This window comes from Ochotona princeps, chromosome 17 (genome assembly GCF_030435755.1).
Source record: "Ochotona princeps isolate mOchPri1 chromosome 17, mOchPri1.hap1, whole genome shotgun sequence".
NCBI lineage: Eukaryota > Metazoa > Chordata > Mammalia > Lagomorpha > Ochotonidae > Ochotona > Ochotona princeps.
Window position 1 is genome coordinate 13957876 of NC_080848.1, and position 21700 is coordinate 13979575.

The following is a 21700-nucleotide window of genomic DNA, read 5'->3' on the forward strand; positions in this document are numbered from 1 at the left end:
CTTTTAATGCTTAGCTGCAAGAGCAGTGGGCAGGCTATTATTTTATTTTTCTTTCTTTTTTAAAAAAATCTATTTTTATTTTGAATTCTGAATTATGTGGTACAATTTTGTATAGGCTGGGGTTCCCCCTCAAACTCCCACCCCCTGACAGATTTTCCCCATTTTGCTACAATAGTGTAGTCCTTCATAAGGAATCATAATTCTATTAGTCTCTTATTTAAGTGTACCCTGACATTGTTGGTACAGACAAAGTCAGGCAGTCCAGCATGCCATTGTCTACACATGTCCAAAAGTTTCATTGGGAATCTATCTTTCATCTGAAAGCAGGGATGCATGTTCCATTATATTATTTTATTTTCCAAAAACCTCATAGTTGAGTCAAAATTCTAGCAGCCATTTAGGCCCAAGTCCTACTTCAGTAATACCACCACAAATTTGGAGTAATATTCTTCTTTTGTAAAAGTTGACAGTTTCTAAAGTCTTCCCTGGCATGCTGAACACACATATGGACTGAGACATCAACTCCTGGGTCTCAGCTCAGCTGTGAGGGGCCTCATCCACTTACTCAAGTTTACCATCAGGTATTTTGCTTTTCTATGTGCCAGGACCTAAAAAGCATGGGACGTTCTAAAAAGACTGATTCCTCCACGGATCACAAGGCTGTTCACTTAAAGACGAGGTCTTCTGATGGGAGCCAGCAGAGTGTCAAGGAACCCAGAGCTGAACGGGCTTGGAACTGGAAAGTCACATCTTCCTATAGCTGAGGACTTCCTTTTCAGACATTTTGTCTCCCAAGGAAAAAGAAAAAAAAAAAAAAAAAAAAAAGAGGAAGAAGAAGGTAGCAGAAGAGATGTGTGAGGAAACAGCCGAGGCCCCAGTGGTTCACCTGGCCTGCTCACTTTAGGCCAGGCTTCTGCCTTGACATTAAGATCATGGCTTTCATCCTCCTGATGGCGAAAAGAACATCCCCCTCGACTTCCATAAATCTGCAAACGTTGAAAAGAGCCCCAGTGTCATCAAGTAAAAGAGGCGGCTTTAGGAATCTCTCTGGAAGGAGGGGTGTCTTCAAGCCTCTCACCGCTAAGCCGGACATTTCCTAACACTGGACAAATTGTACGTCCAGCCCAGGGAGGGTGAACCGCAGTGGTCTTTTCCCCTCCAAGCCAATTGTTAGCTTTTCACAGGCACCAGCGGGGAGGCACATGTGAAGCCTCCGTGTGACGGAGAGCACCCCATGCCCTGTGTGACTCTGCATGTAGATGAAGCAGGCTGGGAGCCTTCTGCGCCGCCGCTGCTGAGTTCTCAGAGAAGCCCTTTTCTCCGGCGTGGCTCCCTGCTGGGACAGCCCTTTTCAATTTTTCTATCCCCCCTCCATCTCTTCTCCTGCACAACACAGGGAAACTTGATCAGAATAAAGACCTAGGGAACATGTTTTATTTTCTCCTGCTGAATCCATTTTAGAAAAGCTTTTAATTGGTTTTAAAAAGATGCTAAACAAAATGTGATGATGTTTTTTAGTCTTCGTGAACTACAGATACCACTTTTTTATCCTTTCAAAGGACTAATAAATCAATCATGAAATTAACTCTCCAGCTACATTTAAAGCAAAGCTACTGAATATCGTGTTCATTAAAAATCTGTGCATTTACTTAGAAAAATTTAAAGTTCAAAGAAATTATCCTAGTAACTGAACTCTGACTTGAATTTTTAGCTCTACACTGAAAATCCAAGACCTAGGCAATCACAAAGGAAAAAAAGGAGGGCTTGTGAGCCAGTTCTAATAAAGCCAATTTACAAGAAGGGGGGTGGGGGAGGGGTGGGAGGAGCAGAGACTGTCTTGATACCTAACAACACTGCGGCCCTGGAGGGATTCTTTTCTTTAAGCAAGTGCACACGTGCACTTACAGTCCTGCTGTGTGAAAGCTGAAATCACAACAAATGCAAAATTAAAGATCCCAGGACTGCAGGCACTGCTGTGTCAGATACCTGTATGATTCTTTTGAAAGAAAACTGCCCCGAACTCTTCTGTTTTCTTGCAGGAGATAATAACATTCCATAATTGCTGAACACCTTTACAACATTCAGCTCCACACACCCTGCAAGCAGCTGAGAGTCCTACATGACCATGCTTGGGTGAAGCAAAAGCTTCCACTTGACAGTGATAGATATTCTTGATACTGGATCAGCCTGAATTTTCCCCATTTTTCCAGAGCGGTTTTAAACTATCCTGACAAAGCAAGGTGCCATAGACAAAATATGCTTTTATTTGGTTAAGTGCATGCTACCAACAACTATTACACACAGTAGCTTCTCCTACCACTGACTCCCTTCCACAGCAGGTCATCCAGTGGTCTAGGTCACGGTCATGAAGTCTGATCCATGACAGGCTGCTATGATCTTAAAAGAGAATCCGTTGTTTCCAATCACTACAGCCACCAGGTCGCTCACTCTTACATGTTGTCACATGCCTCCTCTGCAGTCCTTACAGAAGTTCATTCCATCTCCCTGATTAGTGACCCATGTCCTGTTCTGAGGGTTTCCCCCCAAGCTGGGCCTTGGGCTTTGGTTGCTCACCCTTTCTCTCATTCTCCCACCCTCATTTCAGGAGCTTCTGAAAAACACTTTTTTTTTTATGTAACCAATTTATTGAGATATAGTTTGCCCAGCACACAGCTCACCCTTTAAGGTGCACAATTCAGTAGTTTTAATATATTCATAGAAGTGTGCAACCAAAAGCATACTCAATTTTGGGATATTTTCACCACCCCACACCTATTAGCAGTTTCCTTCCATTCTCTCCATCCCAATTCTAGGCAACCACTAATTTACTGTCTAGATAGATCCATCAATTCTGAGAATTTTGTGTGAATGGAATCACGTGATGTGTTTGTGTGAGAAGGAGAGAGAGAGAGACAGAGAGAGAGCGAGCTTGAGACCGGCTGCTCTGCCCTGTGTCCTCAGGGTTCGTCCATGCTGGCGTATACCCCGGCACAGCTGCCCTTCAGACCTGAGGGCTCCTTAACTTCAGATTTTACCAACTACAGAATGAAAATAATTTGCAAAAAAACTAAGTTTGTACTGAACATGTACAGACTGTTTTGGGGGCCATTATTCCTTAACAATATGCCACTATTTACCGCATTTACACTGTATTAGGTATTCTCTCCTTTTGGGTGTATACTTAAGAGTGGGATTTCTGAGCCATGCAATAACTGTATTGAAGCTGCTGTTTGTATCCCTTGCCTGACTACCTGGGTCCCATGCTCAGCTCTGCTTTTTGACTCCAGCTCCTGTTAACACAGACCACATGTGACAGCAGTGACACCTCAAGTTCCTGCTAGCCATATGAGTCACTGGATGGGATTTCTGGCTCCTGGCTTCACCCTCAGACCCTGCGAATATCTGGGGAGTCAAACAGCAGACTGGGAGTGCTCCCTCTTGCTTTCAAATGCATAACCAATCAGGCACTGCTAGAGTGTTTTCCAAAGGTTTCACAACTTTTACATCCTCAACCAGCAGTGTACCTGGGTTCCAATTCCTCCATATCCCCATCAACATTTGTTACTACCTGACAAGGTGACAACAGTCGTCCCTAGGAAGCGAACTAGCACTGCACTACATTAGTTTTGATTTGCAGTTTCCTGATGATTAAACAACATCAGGTATCTTTTCATTTCTTGTTAGTCCTGTACTTCTTAGACTTTATTTTTGAATGCTTCCTGTAAATACAAAATCTAAGCATACTCAAGAATTTAAGCCCACTAAATAAAAACATATATATATTTAACAAGATTTACATATATACATATAAATTTTGTGGATGACTGGTTCATGAAGTGTCTACCGTATGGATAAACCTCTGAGCCAGATGTCTGATGATTTAAAAGTATAAGATAATGATGGGGCCAGAGCAGTGCCTTAATAATTCCCCTCTTGCAAGCATCAGTATCCCATGTGGGTGCCAGTTTGCGTCCTGGCTGCTCAAATTCTGATCCAGCTCCCTGCCTGTGGCCTGGGAACGCAGAGGAAGATGGCCCAAGACCTCAGGTCCCTGCCCCTGCATGGGAGACCAGAAGAAGCTCCAGACTCCTAGCTTTGGGTTGGCTCAGCTCTAGCCCTGCAGCCATTTGGGAGTGAACCAGCTGATGGAAGATCTTTTTGTTTTGTTTTCTCTCTGTAAATCTGCCTTTCAAATAAGAAACATACATATCATAAATCTTTTTTAAAAACAATGTTCTTGGGCATGGTGCAATGGCGTAGTAGTTAAGGTCCTCTCCTTGCACACCCAGGATCCCATATGGCCACCGGTTCTAATACTGGTGGCTCCGCTTCCCATCCAGCTAGCTACTTGTGGTTTGGGGAAGCAGTAGAGGACGGCCCAAAGACTTGGGACCCTGCACCCGCATGGGAGACCCAGAAGAAGCTCCTGGCTCCTGGCTTCAGATTGGCTCAGCTCCGGCCATTGTTGCCACTTGGGGAGTGAACCATCGAACAGAGGATCTTTCTGTCTCTCCTCTTCTCTGAATATCCGCCTTTCCAATAAAAATAAATAAATCTTTTTAAAAAATGTTCTTTCCATGAAGATCTTTTTAGAAAATAGAAAAAGCTAGGGCCCCGGCATGTTTGCCTAGTGACTAATGTTCTCGCCTTGAATGTGCCAGGATCCCATATGGGTGCCGGCTCCAATCCTGGCAGCCCTGCTTCCCATCCAGCTCCCTGCTTGTGGCCTGGGAAAGTTAAGGATGGCCCAAAGCCTTAGCACCCTGTACGCACATGGGAGACCAAGAGGCTCCTGGCTCCTGGCTTAGCTCTGGCCGTTGTGGCCACTTGGAAAGTGAATCAACGGACAGAAGACCTTCCTCTATGTCTCTCCTCTGCTCTCTATATCTGACTTTCCAATAAAAATAAATAAATCTTTTATAAAAAAGAAGAATCAACTATTTTAAAATCTTTAATCAAAATATTCCAGTCTATTTCTGAATACTTTGTTTATTTCTATTAGTACCTAGTTTGGATTACAAATAATTCTCAGTCAGGGGATGTTTCTTTGTTTATATCAATGTCATGTAGACACTATTAGAGTCTGATATTGTGGCACAGTGGGTTAAGCCTCAGTCTGATGCCAGTAGCCTATATGAGAGCCAGCTTGAGTCCTGATGCTCCTCTTCCAGCCCAGCTCCCTGCTAATGCTTCTGTGAAAGCAGGGGAAGACGACCCAGTGCTTGGCCCCTGCCTCCCACATGGGAGATCTGGATAGAATTCCAGCCTCCTGCCTTCAGCCTGACCCAGCCCTGGCAATTTCAGCCATTTAGGGATAGAACATATTGTTCTTTCTCTCTTTTTCTGTAATTCTTTCAGATATATATATAAATCTTTCTTTTTTAGACATTTATCTATTTTTATTAGAAAGGCAGATTTACAGAGAGAAGGAGAGACAGAGAAGGATCTTCCATTCGTTGATTTGCTCCCCAAGTGGCTGCAACAGCTAGAGCTGAGCCAATCCGTGGCCAGGAGCCTCCTTGGGGTCTCCCATGTGGGTGCAGAGTCCCAAGACCTTGGGTTGACCTTGACTACTTTCCCAAGTCACAGGCAGGGATGGCATGTAGAGCAGCCAGGATATGGACTGGCACCCATATGGGATCCTGGTGTGTGCAAGGTGAGGATTTTAGCCACTAGGCTACTGTGTGGGGTCAACAAATAAACCTTTCTTTTTTTTAAAAAAAATATTTATTTTTTTATTACAAAGTTTTGGGCTGTCCTTGACTGCTTTCCCAGGCCACAAGCAGGGAGGTGGATGGGAAACAGAGCTGCTGGGATTAGAACCGGCGCCCATATGTGATCCCGGGGCGTTCAAGGTGAGGACTTTAGCTGCTAGGCCATGCTGCCAGGCCCCAAATAAACCTTTCTAAAAAAAATTTTTCCCCAGATATAGGAGGAAGAAAAAATAAATGTTTAAACAATGGTCTTGTCCACTTTCCCCTGATCCTTGGCCCTTCCCACCATGACCAACTATGTAAACATCAAAAATAAAACTTAAAAAAGTTATAAAAATGTATATAGCATTCAACAACATAAAGAACAAGATATATAAAGTAGTATTTAAAAGTATATTTTTTGAGTGACTTTTAGTGTGTATTATTTTTAGCTAAAAAAAAGTGACTATTGTAAAAAAATTTTTTTTAATGAGGAGAAGGTAAGGGAAATTCCAGGGCCCATGGAACTGTATCATAAGATGATAATAATAAACATAAGTTTAAGTGCCTGTGGAAAAACTTCCCATTCTAGTAATTATAAATATGACTTAATGAAAAGTAGGCCTTTTAAGTGTATAATATTATATTTTTATATTTACAATACTATATATATTACATGTATAAATACTGAGAAAATACTGCTATATTTGATTCAACAACTTTAGATACACCCATTTATGTATTTATAAAAGTACTGAAAGATAAGGGGAGGGGGGAAATAGACCCACTTCTCTGCCTTCAGCCTGAGTATAAACATAAACTAAAATTGCAATGACTGAAAGTAACAGTTTATGGAAAGATGATTAAAAAAAAATCCTTCCACAGTGCAAGTATGTAGGAAGTTTTCAAGGTTGTTGTAGGTTGTGTCTTTTCAACAGAAGTCTGTCCTTAAATATATAATGTACAAATAATTTTATTTATGAATTTTAATTATTAAATTAACAATGAGATTCATAAACTTAACCTTCAATATTTTCATCACAGATTAGTTTACATTTCTAATTTCAAACATGAGAACATTAAGGTACTTTTCAAGTTAGTGCTTCACCCTGGGGCACAGGCCACAGACTGGCATTTCTCTGAGGTCATAGCTGCCGGAATCAGCCAGGAGAATTTGTGACTTGTGATACAGGACAACATGCTCTGGCGCCTTTACAGAATCAACATACATAGCCAACCTTCACAGATTGGCTTTACATTGGTTAAACTATCAAAACCATCAGTGCCTAATAGCCCTGTCTATAACACTGGAACCACACGGCCCAAGATCCTGGCTATAAATTCACTCCTCAAAAGCACTTTCGACCCAAGAAGTGACTTTAAATCAGCCGTAAAATGAAAAACAAAACCTGCTGGTAGTTAATAAACAAACTTCCCCAAATACAAATTCTAGAAAATGATAAAATGAAAACAAAGTGAACAAGTAGCTCCTTGTATAATATTATAATGTTTGTTAGGAGGTCAAAGAGTGATGGTATAGAATTCACAAAACAAACAAAAAATTATATTCTGAAAGTGTGACATTGTGATATCTTCAGAAAAGGAATAGGAAAATTCTGTTAAGAGAATAATTTACCTGAAGACAGAAGCCAGACCAGATGACTTTTTAAAATCTTTTTTTCAAAATCCTTTCAACAACATAATTTTATGTTTATGAACCATGCTTGCTTATTTATTATGAACCACACTTATTTATTTAGAAAACTTAAAATTATCAATTGTTTGTAGTTTGCAGGAAAACTCATGTTTGTTATGTTTATGATGATGATGAGATATTTTATATATATATATATATATATATATATATATATATATATATATATATATACATACTTTTTTTTTTTTTTTTTTACCTGAGGAGGTGCCTTTTTCAGTAACACAAGAAGAGCCTGTAGGACCAGATTGGAGAACCGAGGGCCAATGGGGACATAGTCTGGAAGAGAAACACAGCTGTGTTAAGAGCTCCAGGCACGGATATCCACACTCCAGCCACTCAGCTCCCCAGGAGGACAGATGCTTCAAGCAGCACTTCAACCGTACATTTCTTGAAAAGACTTCCAACCAACCCTTTGCAGTTCATGAAGACATCCCTGGTTTTCAGAAAGCTTTTTTCTTTTGGGGGGGGGGGAGGGAGGGGAGTGTAGGGAGAATACCAGATATATTCATTGAGCAGTTCTAAGAGGCTGCTGCAAACCATGGCAGGAACATAGTACAGACAGCAAAATATGTTATGCTTGAGAATGAGGGGAAGGGAAATGATAAACAATTCATTTATTACAACAAAACTGATGGCAGAGCCATTAGGACTGGCCCTCAGATGGTGTAGAACATGTAATGTCCTAAGAGAACTCCACACCTATTAAATTTCCACCAATGTCAAGATCCAACATAAACATCTCCTCCTCAGTTTCTCTGTACGTAGCACAGGCACCCTCACTCTGTACTTAACGTCCACCTGCAGCCACCAGCCCTTTGGAGTCAAGAGATACGTCCACTTTCTGAAGACATAGCACCTTCTACTCTGCATTATCATTATTACGATTTTTTTTTGCCAATATATGCTATAACAGGCAGCATTTTACTTCTGAGTCTCTACTAATTCTGGGCAGTAGTAAGGGCTCCGCAAATGCTTGTTGAATAAATGAACAAACAAGTACATACAATAACTATTCATACAAGGAAAAATATACGCAGAGGGCACACATTCCTGACATAGTGTTGCTATGACCACACATCTCAATTGTGTTTAGATAAAGGAATTTACACAGAGCTATGAGTATGTGCCTAAAAGCTTTTTAAAGAAATAATCCTTTAAACTGGGCTGAAATGTATCAAACATAACAAACCAAAAAACGGAGGTCGCTAGATAAAACTATCAGTTTAAGAATACTTCATAGATATACCAACTGTGTTTCATAACAAATATACCTAAAACTGAAGGAACTAACAGACAACCCAAAGCACGTTTGAAAATCAAGATGCAAATGTAGTAGAGGAGTTACTGTGAAATCACTACCACACTATTATGGATGCTTAAGGAGGAAGGGATTATTCAAGTGGTGGATAGCATTTTCAGACATTTACTAAGTCACTAGGTGGGTTTCTGTTTCAATAGCTTATTATCCATCCAGAGCCATTATTATAATGAATTTATGCAAGACTGATTTAATTTTACAATAACATAATAACAATTCTCTGGCTTTACTTATAATTTGCTCCCAAGGCACTGAGTTCAGGGACTAAGCTTCATTCATTTTTGTTTCCTGTCAGAGTACACTTCAATTTCGGAGATGTTAACAAATACTTTAAAAATTCACTATAGAGCACTTTCATCCTTCAGAATGTTTGCAACATTTGTCTTCACATTTACTCTGAGATAAGCAAGCAGTGGATTATAGTCTGTTTTGTAAGTACAGAAATTGAGGCACAGGAAACTCACAATATCTGCTCCAAGTGTTTTAGAAAATGTGTGGATTTCACTCTGATCTTCTTTCATTAGTTTTGTCAAAATTCATATGCACCAGGCCCGGGCCATAGCATAGTGGTTAAAGTCCTTGCCTTGAACACGTCGGGATCCCATATGGGCATCAGTTCTAATCCCGGCAGCCCGCTCCCCATCCAGCTTGCTGCTTGTGGCCTGGGAAAGCAGTCAAGGACGGCCCAAAGCCTTGGGACCCTGCACTCATGTGGGAGACCCAAAAGAAGCTCCTGGCTCTGGGCTTCAGATCAGCTCAGCTCCGGCCACTGTGGTTGCTTGGGGAGTGAACTATTGGATGGAAGATCTTCCTCTCTGTCTCTCTTCCTTTCTGTATATCTGCCTTTTCAATAAAAATAAATAAATCTTTTTTTTAAATTTACATGCACCAATGAAAATTATTAACCATTTGTTACAAGCAGGGCACACTGTGAAAGGCAGAAAAATAATACTAGACACATATCCTTCAAGAAGCTGTCTAAAGAAGTCACAGCCATTAGACAGTTTTAGCAGGAATACCATCTCTGATGTCAGATATAAAATATAACATATCCTTGAAAGACAAAGAAGGGAGCTTTGATTGCTGTACAGTTTATAAATATCTGTTATTTTCACTTAAAATTTTTGGGACATTAGCTGTAATGTGGCACAGAGAGTAGAATGGCAAAAGTCATGACTCACCTAGCAATCTTTCAATGTCATCCACGACCACACAACTGAGCTGGGATTTGTATGCATCATCAAAGATCTGGAAGAAAGCAACACTACTGATGATCTCATTACCCTCCAGAATTAGGACAACTGTCAAGAACTCACATTTAGCTAATCCTCAAGTAACATCTAAACAAAAAATAGTAAAACATCAATATTTCAGGCTACAATAAATTATTTGGAAATCAATCGGCTATAACACTGAAAAAGTCCTTGCAAGGAAATTGAGGCACGAATCATTAAATGACTTGCCAGTAGGACACAGTGGGATCACGGCTGAGCTCTCCAAGCACTAAGAGTGGCAGGTGCCACTTCTGGGCATGCTGAGGAAACGCTGCTCCTTCCTCAACTGGCATACCCATCAGGTTTATTACACTGGCCTCTTATTTCTACCCTAGGAGTATGGCTTTTGTGTTGTGATACAAGGAGGGGTTCCAGTTAAAACTTGATGCCCATTTATGATCTATAAGAACTGTGACTGTGATCAGCTGGCACAACTTGGCACTGGGGGCTAATTCTGTCAAGTCAAACCACAGAACCACCTGGAGAATGCATAATCTGGGAGAGAGGCCTGGGAGGGAAATAGTGGGCTCCTCCCTCTTGGGTTACCACTCCCACGGGAGGGCATGCAAACTAGGACAGGGGGTGGGGTGGCTAGACAGAGAGGCACCCAACAACATCAGTGAGGGATGGATAGTTGAGCTGGTTAGATGGAACTAGGCTTTAATACCCATTAACATGTACGAGAACCGAATGGGATGTGGGACAGACTGGACTAGTCTGCTACACATACTGGCAAACCAGGGTAGGGGGCGGGCCTGGTAGGGGTTATTGTGGGTTGCCCTGACTAGGCTGCAGCTCCCACTAGCTTATGTGAGGAGTGAGTTTGTGCTGGGCAGAACCAGGCTGGACTGCAACACCCATTGGTCCCAGTGGAAATCGGGGCTGAAAACAACCATCCCAGCAATTGCAACCACCAGCTAGCTAATCAGGGCGATGGACTGTGCCAGGCCCTGTACTTGCTAGTACATACAAGAATCTGGTCTGAGAAAACCTCAGACAAAGTTTCTTTGGGGATCTCCCCAATCGAAATGCCGGACTCAGAACTCTAACCATGAAAAGACAGAAGATAGAACAAGTCAATCAACCACCTCAGCTATGTTGGCAGCGAAATACTGTGCAAACGGAGACTCTATGATGGACTATGTCAATCAGTGAATTCTTCACCAACCTCATCGTGCTTGGAGTGGCGAGATTGGCAGCGATTCATAACTGGTAACTACCAAAACCATTTGAGCAAGAATCTCGGAGCATGCCCCACATCCAGGACCTGGGGTGGTGGGAAACTGGGTGGGGCTTCTCCCTCAATATCCCTCTTTACCTCAGATACATGAAGGAAACAATATGGAAATAATAGTCTTACCCACTTTCCTATAGCCACTGAACCTTTTTACCCTAATTAACTATGTAAAGATTGTCAAAAATATAATTAAAAAGTGAAGGAAAAAAAAAAAAGAACCGTGGCTGTGTTCAGTAGGAATAACTAAAAGACCAAACACTATCAACTGAAATTAGATCACAACGTGTAAAAAGGACTCACAGAAGAACTAAGAATCAGATAGACATAGAAATGCAAATTAAAACAAGCAGTAAAGGAAGCTGTTACTTCCTGGCAAGCATGTAATCATTCCAAACTTGGTAGAATTAGTTTATGCTTAAAGTCAATCTAAGGCCTTGAGATCAGCACTTCAAATGATGGGAGTTCCTATTCCAAAGACTGTGAATGCTGCCCTAAGAGCATCCTACTGTGATCATGAGAAAAGGTTGGGGGGAAGCCCTAGATCTATAAAATTACAGAACAGAAAGCAGAATTTAAAAAGTATCCCACTTGGGGTCATGAGAAAGACATAATCTCTGAACCTAGACCACACTCTTCTGTTGATAATACACAGCAAAAGGGCAGAACCTGACCTTATCCCCCACCTATGTTTCGCTTGGGGTGGCACGTGTTCCTTAGGAGATCTAGAATTAGATCCAGAAACTAAGCACATCACACTCATTCTAATATTTTTCATATTGTTTTAAAACAATGTTTGTATGTTTGGTCATTTTTAAAGTTTATTTTCTTTTTATTAACTTTTTTTTTTAAGATTTATTTTATTTTTATTACAAAGTCAGATATACTGAGAGGAGGAGAGACAGAGAGGAAGTGGAGCTGCCAGGATTAGAACCAGCGGCCATATGGGATCAAGGCCAGGACCTTAGTCACTAGGCCACACTGCCGAGCCCTAAAGTTTATTTTTAATACTGTTTACACAGTTGACAGGAATGCATGCCCATGTGGGCTTCTGATTAGGGTGGGGAGGGTTGGGAATGAAAGAATGTGGTTGGGACACAGGTTTCAATCTTTTTTTTTTTTTCTACCCTGTGTCTGCAAGGAGGAGGGGGAGAGTGGCCCTTTGTAGTCAAACTACATCAGCACCAGGGAATAGGGGACGGTCCTTTGGTGATGCCCTACAGACCCCAATGTGGGGAAGTGTTCTGAGGGTGTTACTTGAGTGGGTTTGATAGCACTGATACATTGTTGGTTATGATGCTCAAGTGTTGAGAAAAACTTTCCAAGGTCTACTGGTTGACAAAGTCCACCTCAGTGTATCCACAGACCACAGAACATGCTACAAAGCTTGGCCAGGAGAGTTGTTCAACCTTTTCTTCTGTCCACCCTCTGATGAGTAAATTAACGTCCCCTGCTGGCCTAGGAGAGCTGCCCATCATGCCCCCCGTGTATATCTGGATTATGTTTGATCTTTTTAGAAGTATTTGTAACAAATTAAGGAAAGTCACCACAACACAGTCTGTCACCATTCTAATTCAGTTTTCATTATTTTTTTGGCAAAAATACTAACATCAATTTCTACCTCCAGATATTTAATCAGGTCAATCCTTCTAATGGAAATGTTTTCCTTCTCCTTAACCATGCAATCACCCGCCCATGTCCCATCAAAATCCCATCTTTCCTTTCATCCTTACTTTCCCCACTGGACTGTGAAGTAGATAAAAACTGTACCCTGCTCATGTTAAACTTCTCGTAGCCAGCACAGAAATAATATTTAGTAATGACACGTGCTCAATAGATTCGATAGTTGAAACAAGACAAATTCTCATTCCCCTTGCTCTAAATCTCTGTTCCATGGTGCATTATGGAGTATACTATGTATATGTTATGGACTCACTGTATTCTTCCCAGTGAGCCTTCAGGAGGCAAGTATTGTCTCAGTTTCTCTGTTTCTTCGTTTAACTTAGCATAATGCCTTACGAGAAAGCAACTGGTATTTAGTGAAAGAATGAATTTAAATTGATGCAATTCAAATTCAAGTAGAAACATTAAGTAATTGGAGATTTCTGCCTCAAGTCAGATTATGGAACTCGCTCTCCTGGTGGAGAGTTCGCTGCTGGAATCATGCTGGATAGCAAGAAAGTAAAGGCCTGAAGACTGAATCTTTTTTTTTTTTAAAGATTTATTTACTTTATTACAAAGTCAGATTACAGAGAGGAGGAGAGACAGAGAGAAAGATCTTCCATCCGATGATTCACTCCCCAAGTAAGCACAACGGCCGATCCGAAGCCAGGAACCTCTTCCGGGTCTCCCACACAGGTGCAGAGTCCCAAAGCCCTGGGCCATCCTTGACTGCTTTTCCCAGGCCACAAGCAGGGAGCTGGATGGGAAGTGGAGCTGCCGGGATTAGAACCGGCGCCCATATGGGATCCCGGCGTGTTCAAGATGAGGAGTTTAGCTGCTAGGCCACGCCGCTGGACGCCAGACTGAATCTTGGAGGGCTGCCTCACTCATTCACTCTTTCATTCAAGAAATATTTCTGGGGCCCAGCACAATAGTGTAGTGGTTAAAGTCCTTGCCTTGAACATGCTGGGATCCCATGTTAGCGCCAGTTCTAATCCCGGCAGCCCTGCTTCCATCCAGCTCCCTGTTTGTGGCCTGGGAAAGCAGTCAAGGATGGCCCAATGCATTGGGACCCTGCACCCACATGGGAGACCCAGAAGAAGCTCCTGGCTTCGGATTGGCTCAGCTCCGGCCATTGCAGCCGCTTGGGGAGTGAACCATCGGACGGAGGATCTTCCTCTCTGTCTCTCTTCCTCTCTGTATATCTGACTTTCCAATAAAAAGAAATAAATCTAAAAAATAAAAGAGAAATATTTCTGAATTCCTATTAATGCAAGCAATGGCGACAATTACACAATTACTGTCCTACCTTTACAGAAGTCTGGAGGTGGGGGAGCAGGTCACATGGAATCCCATAAACCCTATGTCATTATACTAGAGGAAATATGAGACGACGTGGGGTACATACGGTTGGCCTGGGAAGCCCATACACATCCACTTCACGGCAGAACTAGAGCACTCGCTTTGGTGGGTAAAACACAGATGCAGATTTGTTACTTTCTGAAGGAAGCTTTAGGAGTCCTTGCATGGCTAACCCTACCCTCTTCCTGATAGAGCTCTTATGGAATCCCATGTGAGATGGAAACTTTGTTATCTATTAGCTTGAGTCTCTGAAAAGATACGTAGAGCAGACAGAGCTCACTTTCTGAGCTATCATGGTCATGAGGTGTTGAGTGAGAAATTTTATGATGCTAAGTCACTATGATTTGGGGGTTGCTTATTGCTGGTGCATAACTCAGCTTATTCACCCTTGCTCATAGTTTTAGGAGTTTAAGGATGGTTTCCTAATTGGAGAAAATGACATTTAAGGCGAGACCTGAAGCATGAACAAGAGTTAACAAGTGGGAAAAAGAACATAGGGGATGGAGAGATCAGAAATCCAGGAACATGGAGGGAACCAACAGAGTTGGTAAGAACTAGGTTGAAGTGGTGTTGTGCCACTGTAGTGTCTGGCGGAATGGTGGGTGAGAAGGGAAGCAGAAAACAGGACAAAGGAGCTGCGTGGAGAGTGTCTGTGGAATTTTAGGTAAGAGCGATTGGTGGCCAGAAAGCAGATTTGCTGAGAGCAAACAGATTTGAGACATACTTAGGAGGCAGAACTAGAGCATGTGATGAATGAATGAATGGTGTGATGACCAGGGACAGATCAGAGAAACCCTATGGTTTGACAAGTGAAATAACAGAGATGTTAGTTTGGCAATGGGTGGTGAGCACATTTGACAGGCAGAACAGAGGGCCACTGCCTGTGGAGCCGAGATTCCATACTGGTAGCAACGTGAGTTCCGGCTGCTCCACTTCTGGTCCAGTTTCCTGCTGTTGACCGGGAAAGCAGCAGAGCAATGTCCAAGTGCTCGGCCCTTCCACGCAGGCAGGAAACCCAGAAGAGGTTCCCGATTCCTGGCTTTCAACTGGCCTGTCCCTGGTTATTGTGGCCACTTAGGGTAGAAGGCCTGTCTCTCTGTAATTCTTTCAAATAAATAAATCTTCCTCCCACCCAAAGGGTAGATGAGAACTCCTCACTAACTCTTCTCTTAAAAAAAAAAAGATATTGGATGCTTATTTTAGCCTTCGATACATAATTATGGTTCCTTTCACCTTTGAGTTGGTGCTTCAAGACAGTGAAAAACTCTGGAAGCAGTTCTACAATGGTTCTTTGCTTATTTTGTTTTTTTAATAGGCTGGACCGTAACAGTAGCCAATGTGATATCTTACAAACTCAGGTGATTTCAGGAAAACACTACAAATGCTTTTCAATATGTTTTCTAGAATCTTGCTAAAAAGCTTTTATACAAGCATGTAATTCTGTTCACTAAGCTGTGATGTGAGATCATGGGTTAGAATCTCAGGGGCTTGAGACCATATGCTGGTTGCAATTTACATTTGCCCTGAGAAAGCCACTCTTCTTTCTCACAACACACCATTGCTTATGAGGACTTTATGCAGGGCACCACTGGCACCTAAACTGGTAAGTTCCTGTGCAGTATGTAGACTCATCAACTTATCTCAGATACTGTAATTTACAGTGTTACAAATCACTTCACAGCTGATGTCAAAGCCTACTAATTTTGGAAGAAAAGTACCTACACCTAGCTACTTCATTTAAAGCAGGGGGTTTGTTTTGGGTTTGGTATAGACAGCTCTCAACGTGTTCATTACTATCCCCTAGAGAGGAGCACTCCAGGCTAACTCTCCTAGCAACAGACTAACTATGACAAAGGCTGTGGAATTCCAGTTGTAACTTGACTAGTTTCAGTTGACTAGTCACCTGAAACTACTCTGGGTAGCTACTCTGTTCTAATTTAAATACAACACACACACATACACACACACACACCTCTTTTGCTTCTTACACATCCATTCTCTCTTCCTTACTGGTCCTCATCACTCTATGAGAAATCGCCATTCTTTGCCTGGCCCACGTGTGCCTAGTCTCCTCAGCTCCCACCACCCCGCCTTCCCAGCCCAGGCTTTGTAAGAGACTGGGACTTGAAAGCCAAGCACATGGAATTAGCTGCTGGACCAAATTCTCAGCAAGATTCTTAGATAAGCCCCATCAGGAGGAGAGGGGTAGGAAGTAAAGATGCAGAAAAAATGAAATCACAGAAACTGAGCAGCTGGAACTCCGTATATAACTGAAATGTCAAATTCACCATCAGTAATCACACACAACAGCTATCTAGAGTCTGTTCCAGGACACATGATGTCACAACCAGCAGCAGCCAGGTGAGTCAAGGGATAGAGCTCACAGACTATTTGAAGAACTTAAAAGGGTGCACAGTCCTCACAGTTATATCAGGATTTTTCCTGCAGGGCATGTAAAATGATTAGAATACACAAGTACACAGGGCATTTAATAATTCACAGAAAAAGAGGAATTAAAAGTATATTTTGGTGTGTAACCTAAAAAATGACCCATGAACAGTTTTTTTTTTAATACTATGCATTTCCATGAACTTTTTGAAGGCTTCTGGTATTAAGAGTCAAGTAGGAAATCTGAAAAAAAAAATAGGTAGAGAAAGAGAAGAAATAAAAATAAATTAAAAAACAAAAGAAAAAGAAGAAAGAGACAAGGTGGGAGTCTGTGGCATTGGTGAGCACAGACATAGCAGGAGGTCTCTTCTACAGGGGGAGGGATAGCTCTGGCAAACACAGAACCACTGGCCTACTTCTCACTGGGCACAGAATGAGATCACTGCTACTCCCCTTCCTGGTACCACCTCTCCTCTCTCGCATGCACAACAGACTTAGGCTCCTAAGAGACAATCCAGAATGTGGGGAGCCTGGGCTCCGGGCGACAGCCTGGCCGAGGAGCAGGAGTGGGGCTCCTGCCATGTAGGGATTAGAGGCAGCTGTGATGATGGTGCTCAAGGACACACAAGCTTTGAAGACACAGACCCACTCCTGGAATCCTCAGCGAGCTGCAGCCACCTGTGTGTAGGGGCGGGGCGGCCGCTGCAGGCTGTGGCGTCTGCATGAATACAAATAGGAACACGCCAGCCTGAGCTTCCTGTTAATCCCAGCCCTTCAGATTCACAAATCACGGCAAAGCGTGCTCTAAGTCGATTCTGTCCTCCATTTTCTCTAACCTCTGTAGTTCTTTCTCAGGTAAGGGAAGCCAAATTCCCTACCTCTTCTAGGGGCCGAATGAGCTCATCTCAATTTTGAAGCAGTTGGAGCGAAATACCTGGTTACTAATAATCTGATGACAGTAAGAATCTGATGGCCTAGAAAATACTTAACGTAGTAAATCTGTCAGCAATTAGTTGAAAGCATACTCTAATCATATTTGGTAGCATATAAAAATGTAAATGAGCAAATTCAAATCGATGCTATCAGTAATAATCTCCGCTTTCTAAAAATAACTTGGGAGCAGACCAAACAAACATTAGCTGTCTTCTAATGAAACTGCCTCAGGAAGTGGACCTAAACTTTTGGCAAAGCACGAAAGCTTCCTGGAATGGCCTTAAAATCCTTTATTTGTTCTTCCCGCTTTTCAGGAAAAAATCTTCCATTTTCATGAACGTGAGCCAGAGTGAGGTATTCTTAATAACATAAACAATCAGGAGGCCTCAGAACCCTGCAGCTCCTCCTTTACATTTCTGTATGACAAACACAGTGTCAGAAGACACAGTGTATTAAATAAAACAACAAATGGCCACCTCTTAGCCATACGGGGCCTCTAGCCACTTCTGGTGTGTCCACTTCTCTCTGTCAATATGTGCACAAACTTCAACAAATCAGCTACATGATATATTAGGATGTTAACCCAAAACATCCAAATTCTGTTGCTTAGTAACTGCTGTCAAAAGATCCAATTTCCAGCTCTGCTCTTTGTATAGACTAAACCATGAAAAGAGGAGGATTAGGCACCATGATTCTGTTCTGTGCAGACTACAATTTGCAGTGGGATTTACAGGAGGATATTCAAAGACGATTATTTCTTTCTCGCAAAGCTAGTGGAAAGGAAAATTTCTTCCATTAATTTTCAATCCTTTGAAATTAAGACTCTATCTGTAATTAATAAATGTAGTTTTATAAATCACTAGTATTTTTACTTAATTTTGCTCAATGTCACGTCTGATTGTCCTATTTCATCTTGTTACTGATTGCCTATTTGGAAAGCATCAAGATTAGGTTATTAGTTAACACCAAATTCTACTGTTTTACTCTTTTGTTTGTTTAAAGGTGATTTATATAACTAGTAAAATAGGTCTTTTAAATGTATAGGTGCAAAAATGGATAAAATAATGAAAATTTTAAAAGCAGAATGAAGTTCAGGGAGCAGGTGTAAAATGGGAGAAAAGAGAAAACATTTGTGGATACTTCAAAAATCTTAGAACATAAAGTACCTAGAATGTGAGGATAAGACCTCGTACATATTCTTGGCACTGTTAAGGAGTCTAAGGAGAATGGATTTACTAATGAAATTAAGAGACACACAAAGCAAATTTTTAATTGAGACTAAACTACGTGCATGTATTTTAACACTACTGACGAAAAAAGAAGCAACAGCACGATTACAATGAAATCTCACATCTCATTTAGGCAAGCCCTCCTTTCTTTCCAGTAAAAGCTCATCTCCTGATTTAGTACTGTTATGGAAGATACTTTATGAATTAACGGTGCACATCAAGCACCTTTAATAATAATGAAAGTGGTCACGTTTCTGAGTTTCACAAACTACTGTCACTGCAAAATCAACTTTAGAATTGAGCTTTAGTCACAAAAACATAGCTAATGAACTAATTAAATGCTCACATTTTGCCTATCAAACTGGCAAAACACATTTTAATAACATCAAATCTGGGTGAGAATCCCAAGAAACTTTATGATGGGACTGCAAAAATAAATTTATACAACTGTCTGAAGAAATAAGTTTTATAAAGTGTTATTATTTTTACGTAAAAACTTTGATAATATATGAATCATGAATCTTTGAAATAATAACATTTACCTTATCAATCCTGATTCTGAAAATTTCTTATGGAAATGGCTGAGAATGGATGTATAATAATAATGAGAATTAAAAATAATCACGCTATTTTACTTAGCACATCCTATGGATACCTAGGAACTCTATAATACCTTCCACAAATTATTATCTCATTTTGTTCTAATAATAATTCCATGAGGAAGCTATTAATATTTATCCTACAGAAGGGAAAAAATAGAGGTTTACAGGATAAATGACTTATTCAAGGTCACAGAACTGATAAATGCGATGGAACTTTGATTCAAATTCAGATCTATTTGAATCCTAAGACCAATTTCTCATTCACATAAATGTTACTCTATCTACAAAATTTAATTAAAAAAGGGGAGACAATAATTTCCCTTCTTTGACAGTTACACTATTTATGATGATAAAAAAAACTCTGAGAAACCTAGATGCCCAATAATGCAGATTATACTCACAAAGCTATTAATATGATACTGTGGTAAGCTTAAAAGGCACTGGAAGTTCCCAATATGTTGTGTAAGGAAAGGTTTAAAACAGTGTATTCATGCCGCTTAAGTTACAGTAGCTAAGATACGAAATCAACCCAGATGTCCAACTACTAATAACAAATAAAATGCAGTATGCATACACATTACAGAATATAATTCAGCCATAGAAAAGAATGAAATCCTGTCTTCTGCAACAAAATGGATGCAACCTGGAATCACTACACTTAGGGAAACAAACCAGTCTCAAAAAGACAGATATCATGTTTTCTCTGATATGTGGCAACTAATACAGAATAGAAACAACATGTATGACTGAAATAGTTACTTTGGGATGACTGCCATTTTTAGCCTGTGTCTATACTCCTGTGGAATTGTGTCTTCCTGCTTTTTGCTTTTGAATATTATGATCGACAGTGAATTTAGCCTGTAATACAGAGTGGAATAAAATTACATCATTGCAAAAACTGATAAAGAGAGGAGAGTGAGAAAGAGGGGGTTTGAGTACAGTACAGTAGTTTTCTTGGAATTATAAGTAAAGAATGTTCTCTTTAAATTACTAAAAAAATTTTTTCAGATTTACTTATTTTTATTACAAAGTCAGATATACAGAGAGGAGGAGAGACAGAGAGAAAGATCTTCCGTCCGATGATTCTCTCCCCAAGTGACCACAATGGCCGGTGCTGTGCCAATCCGAAGCCAGGAACCAGGAACCTCTTCCAGGTCTCCCACGTGGGTGCAGGGTCCCAATGCATTGAGCCGTCCTCGACTGCTTTCCCAGGCCGCAAGCAGGGAGCTGGATGGGAAGTGGAGCTGCCGGGATTAGAACCGGCGCCCATATGGGACTTTAGCTGCTAGGCCATGCCGCCAGGCCCCATACTGGGTTTTTTAAAAATTTTTTCATACGGGCCTAGCGGTGTGGCCTAGCGGCTAAAAGTCCTCACCTTGAACGTGCCGGGATCCCATATGGGCACCGATTCTAATCCCGGCAGCTCCACTTCCCATCCAGCTCCCTGCTTGCGGCCTGGGAAAGCAGTCGAGGACGGCTCAATGCCTTGGGACCCTGCACCCACGTGGGAGACCTGGAAGAGGTTCCTGGTTCCTGGCTTCGGATTGGCACAGCACCGGCTGTTGTGGTCACTTGGGGAGAGAATCATCGGACGGAAGATCTTTCTCTCTGTCTCTCCTCCTCTCTGTATATCCGGCTTTCCAATAAAAATGAATAAAATTAAAAAAAAAAAAAAACCCAGTATGTCCAGTGTGATTTCCAAAATGTAATTTGTTTGTGTGTATCTGAACGAAGCATTAAAAGACAAGTACAAATGTGGATCTGCTTTAATTTTCTTCTATGTTCATTTCTGCATTATCTAAATGAGGAAAAACTATATTATCTCTTTAATAACTTTTTTAAAAAAGCTACATTATTTTAGGAGAGGAGGGGTTCTTTCAAGTAAATAAATGTTTTCTCCAGAAGAAAATATTATAAACTATTCATTTTCTGAGAAAAAAATCTTCGTATCCCTACACTGAAAATGCAGGGATGGGTGCAGTGGTGGGGTACAGACCCACTAAGGAGTGGAGTTTACATTTCATTTTCAACAACAACCTGAAGACTCAGGATCTTTAGACTGGCTGGAGCCCTCAGGGTTTTGTCAACCTTTTGTTAGATAGCAATGTGAAAACTATATTTATGGAAAGATTTTTTTGTGTGTCTTTCTAATACATTTCTATGATACCTGTGCTTCATTCTTATCTGTTCGGAACTTCAGTTACAGGAATTATTCCTCCCCCAAAGAAAATTGAAAAGTCTAGTATGAATTTATTATACTGCTGCGACAGGAATTGTTTTTGAAACTT

At 41.2% G+C, this 21700-nt stretch overlaps 1 protein-coding gene across 1 annotated transcript in view; it reads right to left on the reverse strand.

The window, feature by feature from the left end:
- The window catches only part of NSF (N-ethylmaleimide sensitive factor, vesicle fusing ATPase), a 144301-nt gene that overhangs the window by 17176 nt on the left and 105425 nt on the right, over positions 1-21700 (reverse strand). The window contains exons 16-17 of the mRNA XM_058676301.1: positions 9910-9976; positions 7607-7686 (exon numbers count right to left, since the gene is read on the reverse strand). Of these exons, the coding sequence (XP_058532284.1) occupies positions 7607-7686; positions 9910-9976 (147 nt within the window). The remainder of the gene's footprint in view (positions 1-7606; positions 7687-9909; positions 9977-21700) is intronic.